The 25263-nt window shown below is 41.9% G+C and overlaps 1 protein-coding gene across 7 annotated transcripts in view; it reads left to right on the forward strand.

The window, feature by feature from the left end:
* LOC309701942 (adhesion G protein-coupled receptor L3) overlaps window positions 1-25263 on the forward strand; it is a 276705-nt gene that overhangs the window by 182139 nt on the left and 69303 nt on the right. For 4 of the 7 annotated variants that reach the window (XM_082526287.1, XM_082526283.1, XM_082526285.1 and 1 more), the window contains 5 exons: window positions 4093-4443; window positions 7897-8000; window positions 11741-11926; window positions 13991-14029; window positions 24917-25100. In XM_082526287.1, coding sequence (XP_082382413.1) covers window positions 4093-4443; window positions 7897-8000; window positions 11741-11926; window positions 13991-14029; window positions 24917-25100 — 864 coding nt within the window. The remainder of the gene's footprint in view (window positions 1-4092; window positions 4444-7896; window positions 8001-11740; window positions 11927-13990; window positions 14030-24916; window positions 25101-25263) is intronic. The other 3 variants (XM_082526284.1, XM_082526286.1, XM_082526289.1) reach the window with 1 other exon arrangement.

Consider the following 25263-nt stretch of genomic DNA (forward strand, 5'->3'; position numbering starts at 1 on the left):
GCTGTCCTCCGAAATGAATAACATTAGTCTGGGAGATGAGTGTGCCAGAACCATCTATAAGAAGTAACACCAAAAAGCTACTAACATAAAATATAGAGAGGTTGTATTTTGGGGGGTAATCTTTACCTTGGAAAGAAAGTCAGTACATCACCTCCTTTTACGCTGTGTATAAAGAGAATAGTTTACAGGGGAAATCTGACCGAATCTCACAGTCATGCAGTCTTTTAAATTAGTTGTCGTTATTTATTGATGAGCTTTGAACCTCTTTTGCTATCAGTGCTAACACTCCTGTAGTGTTTTACTTACAAATCTATGTATGCATTAGAGGCCAGCTGATTTATCGGCAGATTGATGTTATTAAATCTGATCAAACATTAGCTATTCAGGCATTTGTAAAGGCCAGCACTGCAACTTTGCTGTTGGCAACTTGTATTTGGAGTGCGACAAACACAACACCTTGATTATCTAAGTCAGCAGTCCCCAACATTTTTTGCGCCACTTAACGGTTTATGTCCGACAATATTTTCATGGACCGGCCTTTAAGGTGTCGCGGATAAATATAACAAAATAAAACCAGTACCGGTACCAGAAAAAAGAAGATTTATGCATAACACATGGGAAAAGACCCAGGGAAACTGAATTAACGATAAAAACAATTAAAAAAATAAAGATATAAAAACCGATAAAAAACATGAAAACCATAAATTTCACACCCGAGCATCAACTTTCGCGGCCCGGTACCAAACAGCCCGGGGGACCGCTAATCTAAGTAGTTGGGGAGAACGTAACCAGTAAATAAATAACCACATCTAGCAACTGTTTGGTAAATCTGTATTTGGTGTGGCTGAAATAAAAATTATAAATCAAATCAAATCAAATCACTTTTATTGTCACATCACATGTGCAGGCACACTGGCACAGCACATGCGAGTGAAATTCTTGTGTGCGAGCCCCACAAGCAACAGAGATGCGCAAACACAACAACACAAACGAGCAAAATGAAATATATAATATAATATATAATGAAAATATCATCCGATATCACCAAATATCTGTATCGTCTGAAAAATCCTATATCGTTCAGGGTCTAGTATGCATGCACGTTTTTGGAGGTGGTACAGAATATTCCTATTCCTTTTCCCAATTGCCTATTCAGTCTGGTTCTTACCAAGCAACGTGAGCCCAACATAACATTGGATAGCCTCCAGCACACCTGCGACCCTGAATGAGATAAGCAGAAAAATTAGATGAATGGAACAGCATAATTAAATCCTGCCATCACATACTTAATACCACTTTGTTTTCATGTGAGAACTGTACAGGCTTTTCAGGGTTTCGGCGCTAGCATCTAATGCTTTAAAGCATTAGCTATGTGTGTCTTTTATATACAGTCTATTACCATCAGGAGCTTTAGCCCTCTTGAGTGCACTAAAACAAATAATGGATCAATTTATTGCTGATTACATTCATTTTTTTTTTATTCTAGCATGAGTCATACGAGGAAGAATGTACTCCTCTGTATATTTACTCAGCAAAGAATTACCTCATTATCCGTTTACAGTAGTGTGCTTACATTAGTCTGCATTTATAGGTGTCTAAGCAAAAAACACGCCCTCAGCAAAATCCCTCACGGTCACAATCACTTCAGTATCAGCATTCCTGACCAGTACAATCATCCCCTTATCCTAACAGGCCCCTCAGCACACCTGTTTAGCCACCGGCTTATCTTCGCCGGCGCACTGTGACCTTTGCTGACCCCCATATGAGCTGTGAATATCCATGATCAGATTCCCATCAGGTGCTCTAATGGTTTTTCTTTTACAACACGCAGTTTTAGCACCTCCAGCTGATTTCAGTTATCCTGAGATTGATTGTGCTTCCCCTTTTCCAGGGTTTGGCGTATCGTATACGAGGTCATTTCTTCTCAAATACAGATATGAATACGCGTAAATGAGTTATCTCATAAATAATGAAATAAATAGACTGGTGGTGCCCTTGAAGATATTTCTTCGTCCCATTTCCACGATGATCGCAGCTGAAGGCTGCTGCGGAGCAGATTGATGACGCCGGTTAATAGGGGATGTAGGATGTAAATGGGGATGTCTTGGTCGGCTGGTGGAAATGCTAAATAAGTATTTGAGCATTCGTGTGGTTTCTTTAAAGCCCTGTTGACGGGTGGCAGTGTCAGTTTATGATGCTGACGAGGGCTGGCGTGTGTGACTGTACATTTGTGCTGGGCTTATTTTAAGCGCTTGCACCCATATCCACTTCTGTGACAGCCTGCTGTTTGAAATGTTTGTGTTTCCCACTTACCACTGTTGTCTGCTACGTGCGCTAATTTGTGTTGTTTTTGTTTTTTCCTGCCTGTGATAGAAATTTGGAAGTTGTAAAAGCTGCATTATCGGGTAGTCGGGAGTAAATAGGCTCTGCGTGCCTTTAGTTCACATTGCAGCTCAATGAGGTTCTTGTTATAGTTCCGCTTTACTGATGGAGTGCCTCCACAGGAGTGTCCAAGGTACCTGCAGATCTTGAAAACACAACAAACTCTTTTGTTAGCGGGAGAAGACAAATACTCAATCAGTCTGGAACTCTCGCCGCGGCGGCAAACTATTTAATCAACCGTGGCTGTCGTCGAACGCTGTTAAGCGTTAAATGCATTGACTGCTGATAGAAGTCGGATGTCATTACAGCCTCCGGGGGCTTCTGCGTCCCCAACAGCGGCGCTAATTTATGCTGTCTTATTTTGCTCCTACCAAATTTACCATACAGAGAAATTGTCCGATTGTAAATTGAATCAGAGGGAATTGCGTTTCGAGGAGGATGGGAGGGAGTGAGGGGGTGTCTGTTATCTGAGCTCTCTGGGACGCGTGACGTCCATTACGTGTGCCAACCTAAAATCAACCCTCATTACATTTTGTTTTGCTCTCCTTTCATACAGAGATTAGTACCATTTGTCACTTCTGTCATCTTGATTGTATCTTTGCATGAGTCGGAAACGACAAATGTCACAAATTGCATTTTTTTTCTTTTTGCTGAGGTCCAAATTGTGTGGGTGTGTGTGAGAGAGAGAGGGAGAGCACTCTCATTTGTTTAAAGAGTCTACAGCAAGCTTTCTTCTTTCGAATCGCTTTCAGTAATAGGATCACGACATACAGAAATGTCAGGGTAGCAAAAATAGCACTGTATAAAGAATAATACAGATTATACATATTATTAAAATAGAGTAAAAATATTCCATTGGGCATATTTTTGTAGACTAAAGCCAAGCTTTGGAAAATGCATTATGAAGCATGGCCTCCCCATGTGTCCTCTGACCTTCTCTGGCTTAATCGAGTCCACGCATTCATAAAAAGCCTGTAGCTAAATTAATTTGGGACCTCTATTTTCCAATCAGGGGCCCAAGGGAAAGCTTCTAAAAGGGACAGGATGGATGAGAAGATGGCGTGATTGATGACAGGGAGTCAAAGAGCGGTATGTGCTTTTGAGTAGGAGGAAGAGGATTACCGAGCCGGTGTGCGAGCACATCTCGGTGCACGCCGGTGTTATGATAGCCTTTGTCCCCCAACAGCTCAGGCAAACAGCGTCATTAGCAAAAACCTCCTGGAGTGTAACCGCAGGGAAGACTCGCATGCAGGAAACAGGTATTTCAGTTTGTCCCGGCTGACCTCGAAATAGCACGGAGCTACAAAACTCGCAGAGATATGCCCTCGTCAACAGCCGCATTTAGACTACACAGCTGGAAGTTTGTGTAGTGTGTGTAAGCTTAGCCGACGGGGGTCTAGAACTAGACCAAACGCACACCCGTGTAAGTCACACCTGCCAGTTCCAGTTGATCCTCTTTGAACTGTTTTCTTTCAACTGACACATGGAGAAGGAGGAAAGAATAAACCCACATGCATACACTCAGGCTTGGTTTTTTTTTCTACCTGCACCAAAATAAATTTCCTCTCAGCGACACAGACGGAGTAAAAAAAAATTATTAAAAATTAAATTAAAAGCAAAATTATTTGCTTTCAAGTTTCTTAAATTTTTTTTTTACATTTGAATTCATCGGCTCACTTTGTCGTCCCCTTTCTCTTTGTCGTTTCCTAGAAACGTCCTCCTCGATAATGGTGTACATGGATACCACGACCACAACAACGAGGACCTCCACCAGACCTCCTGTTACCACGACAACCACGACATCCAGGACCACCACCACCAAGGTGCCCGCCACGACGCCTTTGGTGGTCCAGTCGCCACGAACCACATCGGCAGTGGTGGAACCGTACCAGACGGTCTTGGAAGATTTGGAGCAAGAAGATGTCAACGCGGCCCCGGCCACCGCTAAGCTACCAAATCTTAGGGTGGAGTACTGCAGTCCACTGGTGATGATGGACGTGTCCTGGCCGAGGACGAAGCAGGGAACGTTAGCCAAGATGCCCTGTCCACCTGGATCATTAGGTATTTATATTTATTTATTTTGTCCTGTCTCACTTTACTGGCCGCAGCAGATGGATGTCTAGTTCTGCTTGAGGTTTCTTCCTGTTAAAGGAGGGTTTTTCTTTCCCACTGTCGCCAACTGCTTGCTCATTGAGGAGAATGTAATTGCTGGGCTAAAGCGCCTTGAGACGGCTGTTGTTGTGAATTGATACTGTACAGTTAAATAAAATTGTATTGAATTGAATTGAAGGAAAAGTTAGAGCAGGACTAAGACATGAGCATGTATGGATAGAGCCAGGAACATCTTGTTGCTAGGGGAAAGTGTATATTCCCTGACTAGCTAGCAAGTGGTTGCTGGACTTTGCTAGCTGTTGCTAGGTGAAAAAACGGTTGCAAAGAGGGTGCTGCACCAACACCCTGTTAGTGAGTGTTTGCAAACTAAATCAGCCACAAAGTAACCATGTGGATGGAGTGAAACTTGAAAAAGTTGTCTCATCACTGAAACCAACCAATTTCAAAAGGTGCAACTCTTATTTTGAAGGTGAACGACTCCTTTTCAAGTGGTTGCAGAGTTACTGCAGACAAGTTGCCAACTTTTATGCAAACAATGTGTGACTGCAGCAGTCTTATAGCAACCAAAGCAATCTCAAGGAGGTTTCAGTGCAGCATGCTACTTTGCAACTAATTTTTCTAGCAACCTCTGACAACCACTGTCAATACACATTTTTCCCCAGTTACTAGGTTACATGGGGTCAATGGCAGGTCTTTACACCTGAGTGGGGGCTAAGGTAGTGTATTATCGTCCCAATAAACTCAGAGATAAAAAAAGTAGTAGCAGCAACTGTAATTACCCATGATATTCAATCTAGACTTCCATAACAAGCCTACCTACGCACAGATAAAATTGAACTTCACGGAAAGAAGGTTCTGGTCAGTGGCCGTCCGCTGCTCCGAGTACTTGGACATGGGTTAAATATAGAGAATTAGTTTCACTACAGGGATCAATAAAAAGATATCCTTCCAGGCTGAATTCCTTTACAGTTGCTCGGTACAAATAACATAAGTTATCCCGTGCAGTGTAGGTGATGACATTTTTAGTGCACTCACTTTTAAGGTCTTTCCCCGGAGAAGAGATTTAATTATCTGGTGAAGCTGTTGGCTTGTACGCTGTTTCTGTTGTTGTCGTTGTCATCTTTTCTGTTGTGGATGCTGTAGCATTTGGAACTATTCTCCCAGATCTCTTCATTTTCTTTGGTCAAAACCAGGAAAATAGGTTTGCACGTGCCTCACGCACCTCAGATGGGCGTATGATTTATTCATTGCGTTTCCTGCCGCTTACATAATGCCAGTGACATTACGTCAAATAACGACCTGCAGTTGACCTAATCACTCCCTGCAAATCTCAAAGATTCCCATGTTTAGAGCTGAAAGCGCTCTCCTGATGAGATACGTGGATGTGCTTTCTTTGCTTCTCGTCTGTGTGAGGATGTCAGCTCTCTCCTTAGGAGACACAGTCTACTGTGAGCCTCTTTGCCTTGATGTTGTCACCGTGTGTGTTTTGTTTATGTTTACACTCCCCCTGCAGCACTCATTCTCTCGCCTCCTGTCCTCCTAACTCACTCTCTCCTCCTGACTCACTGATGCACGGCTAAAGATAGCTTAGCATCGCATCTGTGTGGAAACTGGTAACCGGCACGGCGCACGGCCATATTTACTTCTTGTCTCTCAGGGCGCAATTCATGTAATTAATTAGCGGCTAAACACGTTTGCGTTCGGCTCTTTTGAAAGGGCTGCTGCGCTTCATTTGTCAGGCATCGGGCCTTTGTTTGTGCGTGTCTCGTTCGAGCCCCGTCGCCGTATCGATACTAAGAGAATGGAGGCCTGAGTACATCGAGATTAAATCAATGTTGGCCGGCTTTTGATATAAAAGCTTTACCTCAGGAAGTAAAAACTCGGGGGGAGCACTTCATATTTAAATGGAACCTGGCTATGATCAAATTATTTTTTAAGGCCAATCCTCTCGTAATACACGGATGAAGATTATAGTCCATCCATCCATTTTCCATCCAGAGTTCAGGGCCAATCTGTAGCAGGGCCAGATTATGGTAGGAGAAATTAAAGGGGTTACCTACTACATTCATACAGTTGTTGCATCAGCAAAATAACTCAGTGTTAATAATAAATGATTAAAACATAAAACAAAAGCTGTCATGCTTTATTTTATACATAGTAGAGTGACATCATAGCCCCCAAATCCTGCTTGAATGCTGGAAAAAGTCTGTTCGTTTCATCAATCAGCACCGAGATTCAGGCCCACACATTTACATACAGTCTTCATTACTGGGTAACACCAGCACCCATCGAGACCTCACTAACAGGCATCACATGGCAAGATAAGAGGCACACATACCCCACCTCCTCTCAGCGCTACTCTTCAAAGCCATTGCACTTCAGACGGCACTGCCAAGCAATACACAACTGTGCGAGCTTCCTCTGCCACTCGTTGAAAGTTCCTCGAGCTCCTCTTCCATGTACCATCACTTCGCCCGCTGTCATCCCCCAGCATTCCTCCGACTCCCTCTTCTTTCTCCCTCTGTCTTTTATGCCCCTTTGCCTCTAAATATAGGCAGAAATACAGAGTCCCTTATCTTATAAACCCATCAAACGTACAGCTGTCCAAGGTGGACCGGGGAAGGAAATTATATGTCAGTCAAAAGTTCTATCTGTTAATACCGGCAGTCTCACCCTCCCTTTAAGTACAAGCAAGGGCGATTTAATGTCAGCGTGTAGCCGTGCTGATGTCAGCTATGAAAATATGGGAGCAAATTATTTGAGGCGCGCGGCAGAACGAGTCAACAAGCAAGCTGCATTTCTACATTTCTACCTCGATGCCATTTTGCAGTAACAGTGAGTTCAGCTGAAAGCGATGGTAGGTACAGCAGATTCAGAGGGGCTTAACAGACACTGGTCAGTTTCTGGATGTGTGTTTGTGCTAAAGTCAAAAATGGAGCGTTTTGCAAGGAGCTCACTCACCGGAGCACCTCTCTGTCAGCAGAGAGCCCGTCTTAATTGACCTTCCTGATGAATTCAAGCTAGGGCAGACTTAATTGGTACCTATTTTGGTGCGTTTTCTTGCGTATGCAGGAGCCGAACTGTCACACACATGCAGACGCCGTCTGACTTTTAATGATTAAATACAGACGCCGCGTGGGCAACTCCAACTGGCCTCGAGTGAAGCAACTTCATTTCAGTCGCTATAAGATAAAGCTGTCCAATTACATTTTTCTACATCCATTAATTTAATCACTTGAAGAATTATGCTCCTTGGGATTTTCTTGCAAATAGCAAAAGTACTACACAAAATATGGATAAAGTTGATTGTCTGAGCGTTTACAAACCCAATCTAGTAAATCTGACGCAGTTCTTCCCACAAAGCCTCTTAACTCTCCTCCCTATCTCTCGTTCGCTCTCTAGGTGTGGCCTCATACATGTGCATGGGCCCCGAAGGATACTGGGACTCCCAGGGGCCTGACTTTAGCAACTGTACCTCGCCTTGGGTCAACATCATCAGCCAAAAGGTAACAAAAGTATTGGAAAAGAAAGATGCACAGATTCACAGGGTATATAATTTAGTTCATGGACTGCTTTTGTGTGTGTGTTTGTTTTTCCTGATTAGCAATTATCACACATTTCTCTTTAGAATAAAATTGTGGGAAAAAGCTTGAAGATAGCCTGGAGGATTTGAGCTTAAATGTATTTGGATTTAGCTTGAACACAACGGCACCCTTTTACCTTATTCTGACGAACGTTCGCCGCACATCACAATGCACATCGGGGATGCGTACATCATTTGTACTCAGAGGACTTTAGTTTTTGTGTGGGGTTTTTTTTTCTCCTTTTGTCCTATTGTCTCTTCTTAATTGGTCCATTAATGTCATCGATTAGCCAAAGGCTTTACTCAATAGAAAGGTTATTCTTGTGCGTGCATGTGTTTGGCGTGAGTGGGTGGCTGGGTTGGGTTGGAGTGAAAACCAATACCACAGGATCATAGTGTAATAGCCTGCTGTGGGTAACAGCTAATGCAGACCGCTTTCTGTCTTACATGAACCGGCGGTTATTTGCATTCTATACTTCTCAAGTGCAAACGATTCGGATCTCCTCCTCTGCAGGCGATTTATTATGCAAAGCTCCATATTTATAAAGCTCCCGTTGTTAAAATCTGTAAGGGAATCAAATCTTAAAGGAGGGGAAGGTTACTGCAAGGGAGGATCAGGGTTCCAGGTTATGAATTGCAGGCAGTGCTGCAAATGTTCTCCCTTAAACTCATAGGACCCCGAGGCGTACATGTTATAACGCTTATGGTGTACTCGACGGCACAAAGCTCAGCCCATTAAACAAACGGCAGTTTGCGGATATGGATGGAGAACGGCTGTTGGGTAACAAAATAGAAGGCGGGGAAATTATCAGGTGCATTTCTGTGCAGCGCGGGCCCATTTCAGCAGTGCAATAAAGCTCAGCAACTGGCTGCTGTTTAGAGAAATTAACTACAGCAAAGCTTTTTCTGAACCTGCTGTGGCGGGCGGCTCACTTCAGGTCTAACAGGGTGACTCTAGTGTAGAGTAATGCCTGTTAAGTTCTACAGAAAGATGTGACAATCAAAATATGCACGCTTTTTTTAAACAAAGGTGTTATTAATCTTTTCTTATTTTTAAAACAAATCACACTCCGGCAGCGTGCCTGTCGGAGCAGAGACAGGAAGACTCTAATGAAGATCAACCTGTCAGACAATTGGAATGCCCATCTGGCACTTCGTTATTTTATATCTAGGGCCATTGTCCTGTATGTGGCACTGCTCATTACCAGATGGTTTCTCAAAATGAGAAAGGAAGATATAAAGCACGAAAAGGAAAGGAAATGACACGAGACGAGCAGAAGGGAGAAAAAGAAAGCAGAGCTATTTACCTAGCATCCCCACATCCCCTCATTAAGAGACGAGAGCAGGGAGGGTAAAGAGGAAAACATCTTCCAAAGAAACATTCCTCTGCTTACACCTCTGTAAAGACCAATTTAAGCAGCCTAATTGGCTTCACTAATAAACTCACAGGCGATGATAGCAGGTAATGTCAGAGTAAATCAGGACGATCCCGTTTTAGATGATACCACCGCTGTTTTGGGGCTCATCTTACGACTCGATTAGTTCAATCTTTAAAGGGAACTGACCCAGAGCGTAAGACCCAGATATGTATTGGGCATTTAATCAACTCTAGATTTATTTACTGAGGCTACACAGTTTCCCATTGTAGTCATCGACATATGCAACATGCAGGGCTGTCTTATCGGTCACCATTGCTGTCAGGTAATTTCAAGCATTACTCATTAAAGTGATCTGTTTCTCAGTTACTGTGTGATTTATTTCTAAAAGAATGTGGCATTTATTTTATTTCTTTTTCATTTAAATCTCTGTCGTCAAAGCGTTTTGAACAAAAGCAGCGTTTTGTTGGCATCAGGGGAAACCTTTTCATATATTATTTGAAAAAATTCCTGTAACTGCTTTGTTTTTGTTTTAAATAATGTGCTCTTTGGGAACTTATTGAGGAAAGATTGTTGGTTTTGCTTTTTGGTGGAAACTCTGAGCTAAAATGAAAACTGTGGGTAGCAGTTTTAAGGTTACTTAGCTAGTAAGCTAAGTAAGCTAGCTTACTTAGCTTACTAGCTAAGTAAGCTAGCTCTAGCTCATCTGTTGGTGTTTTAATATTTTTAATTTATGTTTCGCAAGCATACTATATTAGGTGATAGTGAAAAAACTCAGTTTTTACTCTTATTTTGATATTTGATATCTTTCACTGCATATAAAAAGTTAGTTTTACATTTTTGCTAATATGTTTCATCAGCAAAGGGATTCAAAACACAGCATCCAGTACTTATTTTGTTAAAGTTCCACAAATCAAACTTCAGCAATGATGAAATGCAAAGCTTTACGGACCTGCTTACTGTGCGAAACTCTCACTTCTTTGTATTTTGCTTCCGAGGAAGCTGAGGTTCTTGTCTTTAGCAAGTTTTTATTTGGACATTTGAAGCTTTTCACTTATTCTTAGTCCAGTCCTTACATGTGACAATTTTCAGAGCAATATTTCATTGTTTGTTAAGCCGATTAACACTAACTTGTGAATCTGTCAAGCACAAAAAAGCACCTAACTCAATAGATAAACCAGCGTTCTGTCTACACAGAGCAGAAAAAGTTGGTATTTTAGCCACTTTGCAACTATTAGCCTGCGACAAAACATAAAATTTGTTCCCACTGCTTTAATTTCTTCAGTTCTACTAAAAATTGCAAGAATAATATCGTTTGACGGGCATAAATTAGTGTTTGTGCCCCAACCAAGTGATTCCCCTTGGTATGGTGTAATTCCTGATAACTACTGTACTTAAAGAAATGACGGGAAAGCCTGAAACAGTTTGGGCTGTGTTAAAGAATACCATGTATTGACTTTCAGGCTTGTCAATTGCACAGTTTTTGTCTTATATATTTATATATCTACATGTATATTTGCATGTTTCAGTAAACCACTGCAGTCATGTTCCGTTATCTTAGCAAAATATAAAGAAACGGTGGTTGGCTCAAGACTTTCTCACAGTACTGTAAAGTAGCTAAGCTATGACTGAACGATGACATTTCATAGGAGGGCTTTAGAGAATGTCAGAAGCTTTAATTTTACAGTATGTATACATTTGGCTGAACTATTTCTGCAGTGAAAACTGGAAGTAATGTTTAAGATATGAAAGGTTCACTGTGCAAATAAAAAAAAAAGCAATAATTTTCATACAACAATAAAAGGGTGACGGTGAGAGTAATCGTTTTCCTTTTCAGATTCTAGCACATTTGCATAACTTGTTGAACTTCATATATTCAGCGTTATCCCCAAGCTGCACTGCTCTCTATTAGTTTTTACAAAGGTGTAAGGCTTTCTTGGGAAATTCCCTCAATAGTCTCATAATTATGTCTGGATGCAATATTGGCTCCTAGTGTTCAGTCGGCTGAGGATCGTCTCACCACATTAATTGTGTGCGATATTGCAGCAGTTGCAGAAAAGGTTTAGGTTAAACGCCTTTTATTTTAGGGGGCATTATACATGAATACAGTAATTTGTCATGTTTTCTAGAGTGTTCTTTTTGAATGCCACAGCAGCAAAAAGCAAAGGACCTGGGGTTGTTTTGATTTGCCTTTAGTTATAGAGAAAAACATTCCGTACAAGCCAGCCGCCTCGTTTAAAAACTTCACAAATTCAGCTTTAACTGGATTGGCTGTCCCATTCCTTAGATAAAAGCCGGAGAGACGGCGGCGGTCATCGCCCGGGAGCTGGCAGAGCAAACCAAGAGCAATCTTCAGGCGGGGGACATCACCTACACGGTGAAGGCCATGGTTCAGCTGGTGGATCTGCTTGACGTGCAGCTGAGGAACCTCACACCAGGTGGCAAAGACAGTGCAGCACGGAGCCTCAATAAGGTATCGGAGGAAACTGGTTTACACATATTTATTTGAATGATTTGATTTGCTAGAGCTGCTTTTGTGTGTAAGCATCCATTAATTCCGACTGTTAAGTTTCCGGTCTAGAGGCCTGCCTACCACAAGGCTTCAATCGGAACCCGACCAGTAGATATTCTTTTAATTATCTGCCGCTTGGCTCTGTGCTGTTGAGTAAAATGATATTCCCCGTTTTTCCCTGTAGTCTGCCTCATAATAAAAACCGACTTTCAATTTCGAGCACTTCTCTTACACTAAGTGCAATCAATTTTTACACTGACGCAGTTTTAAAAGTTGCCGTCCAGGCGCCAACATTTGCCCCGCTTGTGTTTTTTGTTTTTGCTAATGCGACGGGGTAAGATTCCAGCGGGCTGGATGCGAGCGGTGGGGGGTGCAGAGCGTTTCATATTCGCTGAACTTGAATCTAATGTATTTATTACCCAATTCACAGCAGAGCACAGTAAGGGGCACTCAGGCAGAGAGAGCTAAAATAATACTTTCTATCTGCTGAGCGGCCAACAGAAAAGCAAACATCAGTGAAATTCAAAATGTCAATCGTTAATTTCCTGGAGCGGCATCACTTGTAGACGAACTCGAACACCTGTTCTTGGATTGCTTTTTTGGGACTGTTTTTTATTTCATTGCTGCAACAGACACAGATGTCCCTATTGAGGTTTTAGTGCCAGTTTTCTCCAATGGAGAGGGAAGGCAGTAAAGATGGCCAAAAGGCCTCAGAAGGGAAACTTGATGAGTGAAATGGCATCGGAGCAACTAGAGTTTATAATACCTCTCGAAAAAATAAATACTGGCTTCACATAAAACAGACTGTTTGAGGGAGAGGCGACTAACGTGGTGTCGGTTGCCACCTAAGTCTTTAGTCTCTTTTTTAAAGTTGATGAAATGGCAAAAAAAGAGAGAAAGCAGCCGTATTGAAGGGGTGAGGCGGAAAAGCTTTTGCAACAGGGATAATTTATTCAAGAGGTCAGGGCTTACCAGTGATTTATAATTCTCTGTCTGCTGATATACAGTCCATTTTTTGCAGTACAGTGCATCTATGGAACAAAAAAACGTCCCTACGGGTTTTTCTTGTGCTCCGCATCCCTCGCCAGTGAGACGTCTCCCAACGGAGACACCGGAGTCCACAAAACTCCTCTTCTTCTTCTTCTTCTTCTTCTTCTTCTTCTTCTTCTTCTTCTTCTTCTTCTTCTCTGTTTTGGCAATACCAAAGTTCAATCATTTTGACACAATCTGCTAAGCAAATTAAAGATTTTTTTCTTCTTTTTTTTGTTAATATAATGAAGCAGAGCAGACTTTGCCAGCAAACAATGAAAGGATTGAGTTGGCAAACGGTGAGATCAGTGTCGTTTTCATGATCAAACGGTTAGCTGGCTAACGGTGCGGATGGGAACGCTTCCAGAAGAGTGGGCTGTGATGTAGAGCAAGAGGCTCCTTTATGGGGAAATGGTACTCTTTGGAGCTAATCTGCATGGGATTTAGCACGGTACTAGAACCTATCTGTTAAGCCACACAGCAGCTCTGTTGGCTACACCGCCTGTATCAGAACTCAATTAAAATGATTCACTCCCCATGCAGTCCTAACAGCACTTCTTTGTGCCTCAGCTCCCTGTCTGTGTTTTTTTTTCTTCTTTCTTTCTTTCAGGTATGCTAAAATGCTATTAGCATTAACTCTTCTTCGGTGGTGGCAGACGTTTAATGGATAACTGCACCGTGTTCTCTTGGGAAATTTCTCAAATAAAACATAAAACTTAAAATGTGACAACCTAGAAATCAAAGTTAAGAGTGTCATGCAGTATGCTTTTTCCTACTGGTCTCGTATGTCTAATTTTAGGGCTAATTAACACGAGTCTCTACTTTTTTTCCCCACATATTACGCAGTCATTGTGCCAAGTGCTTTTCATAAAACTGTAGAGTGAATGTTTTAGTTTCTCACTTACTTTGAAATCTGTACTTCAAGCTGAAATGTTTCATGTGGAATTGCCTGACTCTTTTTTTTTATGCTAACTCTTGAATTTCTTTGGGTTGCAGTTGCAGAAGAGAGAGCGCTCGTGTCGGTTTTATGTTCAGGTATTTGGACCAAATTTTATTCCTCACTTCCTGCTCTTCGTTTCCTCATTGTGGTAACTTGTGCTGTCGTTTTCCATTTTTAACCACAGAATGTGAAACTTGGCCTTTTGAAGTGGCGCCCAGTGCCACAGTATCAAAGTCATGTGTGTGCCATGTGTCGCCTTTCCTTGCAACGCTTGTCTTAAATCAAAGGGTCAAATTTCATTTTTGTCATCGTGTCTCAACTTTTAGTTTATTATTCATATTTTTCACCCACCACCCTGCATGCATATGACATGTAATGATAGTTTCTTGGCACGAGCCTGAGAGTTCCTCTATTTTGAGATGCCGTAGATCCTTTGTGGATTTTCTCAAGTGTCTCAATCATTTTAAAAATGCCCCAGAACTATCATATCAGCACTGCTTTCCAGTGAAATAACCCACATAAGTGGAAAGCATCAGTCAAAAATAATGCTTAGCACATGCCTGCATCTCTCAGCAAAAGCTTAAGAGCCAAAAGAACTGACCTCATTATACCAACAAGTCAACTTCTAACTACTCTTCTAGCTACTAAGTCAGCCAAAGGTATGACATGTTATGATTCTGCATGATGCATAATACATATTTGTCCCAATTTGGGGGGTTGAGGGGTTCTCTTGCTTCTCTCAGCTGTTTCTCGGGCTACCGAGTGGGATTTGTTGTCCCTGAGGTGACTTTTTAGCTGCCATCAGGATAATTTCTACCTTGACAAGAGAACTATGGGAGAAGTTGACATCCCTGTCTTCATGGAGATGGTTTCAATTAAGCTGCACACTGCAGCCAGATGTTGTCTTTTTATATGTAGGCTCAGTAGCACGCATGCTAAGAAACATGTATTTCACACTGATCCCTCCGAGGCATGTCAGAAGGCATTTTGTTATTTATGGTTTTATATGGTTGAGTGTGCTCATATGTTTAAATGGGTTTCTGAGTGAAAGATGCTTTCAGCACAAATCAGGTGGTGTTCTGTTTTTCTTGTTGTCGACAGATGCCACAGGAGGACTAGAAATGCAACTATTGTCGGGTCTTTGTGTAGCCAAAGATCAGGGGCTCTCAAAGTTTTGATGTCTGAGTGCCAATTTAGAGAGCCAACATATGTATAATTGAAAAGAAATGCAGACATCAAAGACTTTGAGTTGGTATTTGTTGGGTTTCTCTTCAGGGGTTGAGGCTATAGGTTTGTAATTGCCATGTTTCTCTTTATGTTAGGTGGATGTTACATTTCTTGAAAATATAAGGAAGGTTTAGTCTGCTGTGATGGGTAGAAAAGAAATGCTCCCTTGAGCTTGTTATGTGCTGCTATATCATAGCAGAACAAGAACTGTGGCTGAGTGAAATGTACAATGGTCCATTCATTCCCTGTTGGAGTTAAGAGTGTCAACGCTGGGCCTTAAGTTGATAACCCTCAAGTGCCATAGACTAATATAATATCTTAAAATTAGAAAAACAAATTGTTGAGGGGCAGCATACCTCTTCATTTTGTTTCTTACTATAATGATCGTATCGTCTGTACTATATCCTCCAATTAGCCAATCTGAGACAAATATTTTATGAATATCACACGTATAGCGATTAACATCCATATTTAAGAAAACCCCAAATTATTTAGGTTTTTAATCCTTTTTGATTTTCACATAAATTGGTGTTACAGTCTCTGCTTGGGCTCGTTTCGCGTGTCACGTTCAGCACATGTTGCTGGCATGTAACTTGGCGCTCAACAAACTTTGTGTCTGTGACTGAGTTTAGTTCAATACACCACAGAATACAAAATGAAATGAAAAAGTGCACCCAGATTTAAAAAACAGACTTTTTTTTTTTTACTCATCGTGAGTGCCTGAGCCCACGAGCTCAATAGGAAAGTGTTTACAAAGGTCAAGTCTAGGGCTTTCATGATTAAGGTTATAAAATGTTTTAGCGCAATCTTGGAGCGCAGAATGGACAAACTTTGGTCAAACTTCCTGAAATGCGTTGGCAGAGACATTTCAGGGATATTGACTCATTCTGCGCTCCAGATGGGTTAATTGCGTTAAAAACTGACGCAAACTAAACTGCGTTAGTCGTGATGACCCTAGTTAAGTCAGAAAGATATTTTCCCACAGACTTCTATAGGACCAGAAGTCTTTTTGTAACCATGACAATCACCATCTGTAGGACTTCAAACAGAACGGCGCTTCCCCATTGGCTTCATTTATCCGACCTGGACTGCATCCATGTTTCATGCTCTCTGCGGTGCCGCTAAAAACCAACAATGCCACCGTAACCATGATTGGGTTCATGACTGTTGGCACAATATTTCATGCTAACAGTTACCCAGAGGCTCTACAGTGTAGACACAGCCGTGCCTCAAGAATCTTTAAAACACGCACAGACATCATTATATACCGTCGAAGATTTGGCTTTCATGTTTTGGGCCATGTTTTCACCTTACAATGTAAATCTATACATGACTGTGCACACAGCCCAGCTGCGCACCTTCCTCCTCTGTTCTGTTCCTGTGCTATGTTGACAAATTCACACAACAGTGAGGCGCTTTCACTTGACGAACTGGAATAATGGAGCAACATCTGTGGCCTTAAGTAAACACAGGCATTGACTGCACGCGCTGGCAGCCTTTGAGAGACTTTCATTGATTAGGGAAATTGGGCAATGTTTTCTCCAACAGGACCCTGGTGGTTGACATAAGTGGGATTAGCAGAGGAATACAAAGCAAATGAGAGCTGCACCTGCCTCTGCTGTCCCTCTGCTCGGAGAACACGTGTGGCGCCGAAAACAGACTGTGACAGCGCCGTGGGAAAAGGCAGGCTGCGGGAGTGCAGGTGCGGCGGAGTCGAAGGAGGTGCAGAGTCCAAAATAAAGTGCAGGGCTTGTGGTTGATGTCTAAATTAGATAAGGAGTGATTATTTCCTTAATTGAGGGCTTCTATCTTGTTTAAGTGGTAAACAAGTAAATGACATTTTAATTCATCTCATCGCGAGGTCTTTATCTTCTTCAGCTCGTCAGAGAATTTCAGCGCGAAGCTACTGTATATTTGCCGTTTTAGTCGCATATTCATAACCAATTCAACCTGTGGCAATTTCCCTGCCTCAGCTGAGCTTGTGTAGATACAACAATGATTAATTATGAGTGCCCCTGTATCTTTCCCGCTTGTTTGTAAAGAGTCGTATCTGCTACATGTCATAGCCAATTTAATCCCACTGAACAGAATTTGGTCTTGATAGAGCTACAAAGCATAAAATGATCAACGCACTATGTTCCGCATTTCCCCTGCAGGGATGTTTCTCTGCTGTGCCCTTTGATTCTGCATAGACAGGATAAAAACGACGCCCTGCCTCCCTTGCCTTTTTGGTCATTACTAATGGCAGCGTGTCTATGGGCAGAGACGTTATGGTTGTCCAATTACTGTGATTATATCCGTCCATGTTGTTCTAATGTCAAACAAAGTTGCTTTGAAGGTTTTCTTCCTTTTTATTTATTTCGTTTTAAAGCGAGCGAACGACTGTGCGGGAGTTGAGGGATGTACAGCACGTGAAAATATCCCAAATAATGTCTCATACCTCAGTAGGAGCCAAGTGAGTGTGGATTTGCGCAATACAGGGAGGATGTTGCGCTCCGACCCGAGTTAAACTGATGGCGTGAAAAGATGACAGAGGGGGGGCGGGGGAGTGTCGCAAAGCAGGATGACCTCAGAGCAGGCAGAAACACAGGGAGGATCCTTGTTCGGAAATGTAACGAGATGAAAAAATGTTGGAAGATGAAGATTGCTACTTCCTCGGAAACAGAGGCCTCCACATCTGGCCTGCAGTGCAGAGCTCTCTCTCTGAATAATGAGGGCTTTCTCCTCACAGAGAGGAAGGTTCTGCTGATCAGTGTTGTGTAATAATTGAGAAAGTCCCGTGGTTATTTTTTGTGTGCGTGTATGCGTGTGTGTTGAGAGGATGTCTGGGTTATCCATACACGTGTATGCATACACTGAAATTCTGGTGTTCTTTGGTAAAGTCGTTATAATTTTTAAGGCCTGAAAATGAAAATCTGAACACTTTGAACACAATTCATGATCGTTTTAGAGTGTCTAGTCTTGAATAAAGTTTTCTGTGTCTTGCTTTAAATTAAAAGGCGAAGCAACTTGTGGACCAAAGTGCCGTCTACTGCAGGTTCATTCAAATTAAATACAAATGTTTCGCAGTATTGTTCAGTAGAAGGCTTTTTGGAGGAATCTGTGCAGCAATGAATTTTTTTTCTGTAATGAGAAAAAAGAAAATCAGAAAATCTCACATTAGATTTTCTATCTGAGTTGTTTTAGCATGAATACAGCTGCTGTACAGTTGCCTGTGCAAGCCTCTTTGCAACCCACCTCCACCTAAGCTCCAATTTGCCATGTGATTTCGGATTTAGAGTCATGTCACTGAAGCCTGCTCGGGGTTTAGTGCTGCTGTTCTCCCTGTTTTAGGCTTTCCATTAGGCCATGCTCATAACAATCTTCTTTTAACTGAAATGCAACCAAATAAGAAAATAACAGCATCACTTGTTGTATCACTGATTAACATCTATCCATTTTGTATCTCTTAGTGTAAGTCTTAAGGAAAGGATTGTTTTCTTCAGCTGTTGAGGTTAATAGAGTGTTTCTATCAAGACAGTAGTGAGATGAAACCTGAGACAGAAGGCAGAAATACAAAGGTAACCCCTCAGACACTCACCTACACAGAAGCAACCACCCACTTACTGAAGAAGGCTTGATAAAATATTAAAGCAGAAGGTTTCAGAGATTCTCAAAGAAGAGGGATGATATGGCTAGCAGCTAATATAGAACAGACAAGAAATGATGCTACAGCTTCATTTGAGCCCAGAGACAAGAAGTCAGATAGAAGATGACAGAGAGAACAAGGCATCCCACCTTGTTTATGTTCTTTCCCCCTACCATTTTGAGATCAGCCTTCAACGTCAGTGAGAGGAAACAAGCGAGAGGAACCAACTGGCAAACGGGAAGGGAGGAGTGTGGAGAAATGAAGGGATGAGAGCTAAGTGCACAGGGAGAGCCAACCAGGCTAGCCAGTCAGAGAGGAAAAAGAGGGGAGATCAGCCACAGCCAGAATCAATTTCCCAGACCCAGAGTTCATTTCATCAATCAGCGCATAGATAGAGGCACATACACTACGGGTTAGCTTGGGCTCTTGCCAAGCGCGCGCTAATGTCCACCTCTCCCTTTCTTCCTTCCTTCTGCATTGGTATAAATGGCCTCTGCACTGCAGCTTTTCATCATGCTTGTTCCAAGTGGAACATTCCAGCAGTGAGTCCAGCTAACGATTAGCATTTCCTCATGTACTGGGAACTGAAATATACTTTTTAACTGCTGCCTCACATTTCACCGTAGAAAAAAATAAACTAGCCAAAAAAAGAAGGGAGGGGGGTCTTTGGGAGTTTGCAGCACCAGAGTGAGATGCTACATTTGACAGATGGAGTGGCAGTGTGCTAATAGCAGCAAACCACCACCACACATGCACAGTAGGACTTAACTGCACAGACTATGATGATAACAGTGGTGTTCCACCTCCCACCCTCACCCCTTCTGCATTTCTCTAACTGCAAATGTGCAGTGTTCTCAGCCCCAATCAAGAAATGATTAAAGTGCATAGGTTTCCAGCTTTAATTCAAAGGCTTTAAAAAAGTGTTGCATTAACTGTTTAGGAATTACAGCCATTTTTATAGATATTCTCCCAATTTCACTGCCTCAAGGGTAAAATGGGCAAATTGACATAACTTTAAATAAGAGGATTGTTTTTTATATTTCAATGAAAGCTCTTTGTAGCCTGCGAGTGCTGTATTTCCTCCACCAAGATGCTGTGCTTGGCCATTTCTGCAGATTCCTTAAATTGCTGCTTGTTTGAGTCTCTCTGCTTTCAGTTTTAGCTTCAGTGGCTGGAAAACATCTGTTGGGTTGGGATCAGGTGAACGACTTGTCTATTCAAGTATGCTATTTCATTACATTTAGAAACTCTTGGGTTGCTTTTGCAGTGTGCTTTTGGCCATTATCTAGTTGCCCTGTGAAGTGCTGCTTATAATTTTTGCAGCATTTGGGGGAATGTAAGCAGAGAGTATAGCTCTCAGAACTTCACAATTCATCCTGCTGCTTCTATCAGCAGTCACATGATCAATAACCACTAGAGGCCCACTTTCACTGGCAGCCATACTTGCCTGTTGTATGGCTGCATGGATAGATGGATACGGATATCACCAATTAATCTAACAAGCATGCCTTTGGACTTGTTAGCTCCTGGGAATTGTTGGGTATTTTAGCTGTCTAGTAGCCTGACGATGTAGGCAGGGCTAGCGTGTTCCTCAGGTCCATCAGTTTAATAAAAAGATTTTCTGGATGTGTTTATTTGTGCTAAACACAGCCATTAACCTTTTAGGTCCAGTGAAAGAGCTTTGATCATTTTTTCTTTGGTTTGTTGTCTTTTCCATTAATTCTGGGGTTCAACAATGGTTTAACATGTGGGTGGATTTAATTTAAGAGTTCAAACATAAGAGCTTTGGACTGCAAAATGACAACTTTCGACGTGAGCAAATGGCCAGGGTCTTCACTGGAAAAGGGAAAGTTGACTTAATGACTGTTAGTATTTCCCTTTAACTGCATTTTTTCACTTTTACTTTATTTAATTAATGTTATTATTTTTATTCATTCATGTTTCAAAGCAAACCTCTTTAACCTACTGCCTGTGCCAAGAAACTTTGCTTTTTGATCAATCCATGGCAACATATTGCAGACTAGAGATTTGCCTTTGAGTGAAAGATCTTGGAGAAAAAGTAAAATGTGACAGCCTGATCTAATGGGAAGACGGGTAAAGATGCCGCTAGCTTTCGTAAATAAAGAACACGGTGTCACCACTGAGTATTCACAATGGATTGCTTCACAAAATAGCGTCCATTGAAAAACAGTTGAACATTAGACATAAACAGTTTGGAATATTAGGTTAAGAGCTTGGTGTCCTTTTCCTGCCTATACTGGAAATTTGAAGCTAACCAAAGTAACCATTTACCCAAACTTCTCACAAATATGGAAACAGGAAATCATGACTACCCTGGATTTCTCCAAAGGGAAGCCAGATTTGCTGCCAGCATCTCTAAAGCCTATTATTTAAACATGTGCAATATTTCCTTAATGTACTCAGGTTGAAGGTTGGACTTTGGGCCATTGTGGCATCTTGATTCTCTTTGTTTTCAGTGGTTCTGTTGTAGATTTGTTGCTGTATTTGGGATCATTGTCCTTTTGTCCTTTTGTTTTAGCCTCATATGGTCTCATATTTGAATCTAGAATACTTTGATACACAGAGGAGGTCACCATCGCTCAAGGTGCCCAGACCCTGAGCCCATTGAACAAGCACAAGTCGTCATCTTTCCACCACCACTATGATTCAGGATGATTTAGGCGTTTGTGCTGATACGCCATGTTTAGTGTTCTCAAACGTGGTGCTCTACATCAGCAGTCCCCAACCCCCCAGGCCGCGGACCGCTACCGTGAGTCATTTGGTACCGGGCCGGAAGAATTGAGGCTCGGGTTTGAAATTCATGGTTTTCAGGGGTTTTATCGGTTTTTAGCGTTATTTTTTAAAATCATTTTTATCGTTAACTCGGTTTCCCTGGGTCTTGTCCCGTGTGTTATGAATCAATCTTCTTTTTTTGTTACAGGTACTGGTTTAATTTTGTTGTATTTATCCGCAACACCTTAAAGGCCGGTCCGTGAAAATATTGTCGGACATAAACCGGTCCGTGGTGCAAAAAAGGTTGGGGACCACTGCTCTACATTATGGTCAAACACCTACAATAGGGTCTCATCTGCTCAAAGTTACAGAAGTGTTTTGTTTGTTTAACCCTCCCAACCAAACTTGGCTGCCATGAACTTGAACTTTTAACATTCTAACTGAGCCCTGTAGAGTCTGACATGTTGCTCTTGGGGTTTTCTAGAGTTTCCCTTAGCCTTGCATTGCACCCTGGAGTGCATTTGCTGAGATGTCCACTCCTGGGAAGATTGTGGCATTGTGCTAATACACAGCTGAATGCTCCAAACCAGACTATTTGCTAATTAAGTACATTTGGTTAGCAGCACTTGGTTACAAGGATGTGCTTATTTTTTCACAGGAGTGCATACAATCACATGACTTTACCTACAAGAAATCTAATAAAAGTATATCCATATACTGCTTGACTAAATATCTGACATTTCGGCAACACGTTCAGCCTTTAAATTGCAGATTGTTTAAGGCCCTAAAAGAAAGTGCTCATTCATTGCTGCAGTGTACGAACAGATGAACACGGGGTGACACAGTGTATTGGCACAGAAGCTATTTTTCCTTCGCTGTGACCTTTATCTGAAATTATTTTAGCCGTCAAAATTGTTGCATATTATTTTACAAAACACAGGCCTGAAATGAGCACAAAAAGTATTATGGTAATGAGAGTTTCGGTGCAGAAGGATAAAGTTTGCCTTGGATTTTCCTTCCAACACAATTTGTCTGTAGCTTCTTCATCATAAACCAGCCCGGCTGCCGGTTATTATAAACACTGAAGAATACATTTTTGCATTACAATGTAATGGCATATTGGAACCGCATGCTCAATTTCAAGTCTTATCAGGTCTAGCATATACTGTCAGTCCAACACAGTGACAATATCCTATAGTGTTTGTGTCATAATATCATTCTCTGGTTTAAATGAGGTAAAGATTTGCATGCTCTATACATATTAATAACAGTAATGAGTAATTTGTGTCACAGTGGTTTGGTTAATCTGTTGCATCCAAATGACGCGGCGTGCATCAATGTCAGCTTTATTGCTTTTCTTTTAGCTGATCTAATAAAAAAAATAAAATGCCTGAAGGACCAGTGTGAGAGCCGATCCTTTATTCCAATATTAATTTCAGACGTCACGTTTTCTGATCCAGCCCTCCAGCCCCAGGATTGGACTGGTCTGCCACCTTGTTCTCCTTTTGCATCTATTGTGCATGTGGAAGAAAAAAAGCGAGACGACCTCGTCTGCGAGTCCATCAATCGTTCCCCCCCGAAGAACCATTATTTCAGTGTTTTAAGAAGTGCTGAAAGCAAATCTTGCAGGAGGGAACAAAGAAGGGGAAAAAAAATGTCAGTGCCTGAAGAAAGAGAGCTCCTTAATTGAGAGTGAATCAACCTTTGCCTCTAGCTGAATGTCAGAAGGTGTGATTGGAGATTGGCTGCAGATAATGAATAATTACATCAAAGTTGGTGCACTGTGTGTGTGTGTGTGTGTGTGTGTGTGTGTCTGTATTACCCGGCACGGCTTGCAGTCGGCGTATGTGCCTGCCACTGACTTTGTGTATGTTCCTGTATACTAACAGGTGTAAAGGTGTGTGCTCTCTCTTGCGTCAGCCTCTGAGTGCTGTGTGTGTCTGTGACTGTGTGTGGGCGGATTAATGTGTACAGGGTATGTTTTGAATGGGGAACAGCCAGCTGGTGCTATTTGAAATTCCCAATCAGTGCTCTGACTCCTCTTGCTATCACGGTGGCTGGAGACAAACATAAAGTTAAAATTATAAAGTATCCGAGGCTGGGGGAGCTATTAGATTTATTCCACGTGACTGTAACCCCCACCCCCACCTTTTTTTTTTATGAGGAATGCTTTTAATACACTCGAGCACATGGCTCCTCTTATCGCCTTTAGCTTTATCCCCATGCTGTTGTGGAGTCGTACTAAAGCTCTTATTCCCCTTCATAAATCCATTGATCAAAAAAGAGAGGGCGTTCTGTGGTGTGGTATTACCAACGTTCACGTGCACCTTCACTTCCACTTTCGGGATGTCACAATTGCACAAACTGTCACAATTGCTTTTAAAGAAGCGTAAAGAGGGAATCCAAATTTGACCTTTTTTTTTTGTTAAACTGAATTAAATCTGTGATTTTCATGATGAAGCCCGGAAAAGCGACTATTACTAGCATTATTAGCCACCTACTGCACTGTAATGGCTTAGAAACAGCTTCTTTTTTTTGTTCCAGCGGCGGTCAGGCTCTTTTAGCTCTTTCGGAGCACTGGTACCAGGAATGAATTGCCTTGCTTGACCAATTAGTATTCCATTCCTAAATCTCGCCATTGGCATTTTTAAATCTTTAATGGCTCTTAATTTTTCATCTTGTCTGGAGGATGTTCTTGTTTCCTCCTTGCTTACCCACTCCGGCATTGTTGCGGGGAGATTAAAGATGGCATATTAGTCCTTCGACGACATTAATATGCAGAGAAGATCCGATTCGAATGGCTGCAGATAGCTGCTGCTGCTAGCAAAGATCTTTTACATCCCTTGAAAATTGTTGTGTTATAATTATTAATTTTTTATAAAATTTATTTATCCATTTATTTTGTAGTGCGTTTGTGCATTGGGATTGTCTGCATGGAAGAACATTTATCACACCAATTAAAGACCGTTGCCTTAAGTCATGTAAGAATTGGTCTCTGGATTTGTGAGCACTGACTCTGATTCATTTACATGATTATTTTTTTTCTCCCTGTAGATAAAAGCAAACAGCAGCAAAAACACAAGAGAGCAACATCCATTGTCATTACAGATTCAGGTGTCGCTGCTGCAGGTCGATGATCCATGTCTTTTAAGTGAATGGGAAATAGACTCGTGAAATTGCTCAATATAAAATGAAAAAGAGAAAGGGGTGAAAAAAGAAACTCTCCACGCTTCTTCCTCGCACAGTCCCACAGGATTGTGCGATTTGTTTCTCAGTGCTCAGCTCCCTTTGATCTTCCTTCACTCAAACCATTTACCACATCGCCACGTCAAGCTGCCGCAGTCCCAGGCCAGCTTAGCTTCCGCTCACTAAATCAATGATTTGAACTCCCTAGGCCATGGTGGAGACCGTCAACAATTTGCTACAGCCGCAGGCCCAGGCGGCTTGGAGGGAGCTGAGCACAGGCGAGCAGCTGAGGGCCGCCACCATGCTGCTGGACACGGTCGAGCAGGGAGCCTTCGTCCTGGCTGATAACCTGCTCAAGACGGACATCGTGCAAGAGAACACCGACAACATCCGTAAGTATGCACAGCCACGCTTGCAGTTTGCATGTTGTCATGTAAAAAAAAAAAGCAAAATAAAACACGTACATGTATGCAAAATCAGATGATTTGTAAGAAAGAGAGTGCCAGTTTACAACACACTGACTAATGCATTCCTTTGAAAGTATACAGTATATGG

This window comes from Aulonocara stuartgranti (genome assembly GCF_965226115.1).
Source record: "Aulonocara stuartgranti genome assembly, chromosome: 3".
Classification (NCBI taxonomy): domain Eukaryota; kingdom Metazoa; phylum Chordata; class Actinopteri; order Cichliformes; family Cichlidae; genus Aulonocara; species Aulonocara stuartgranti.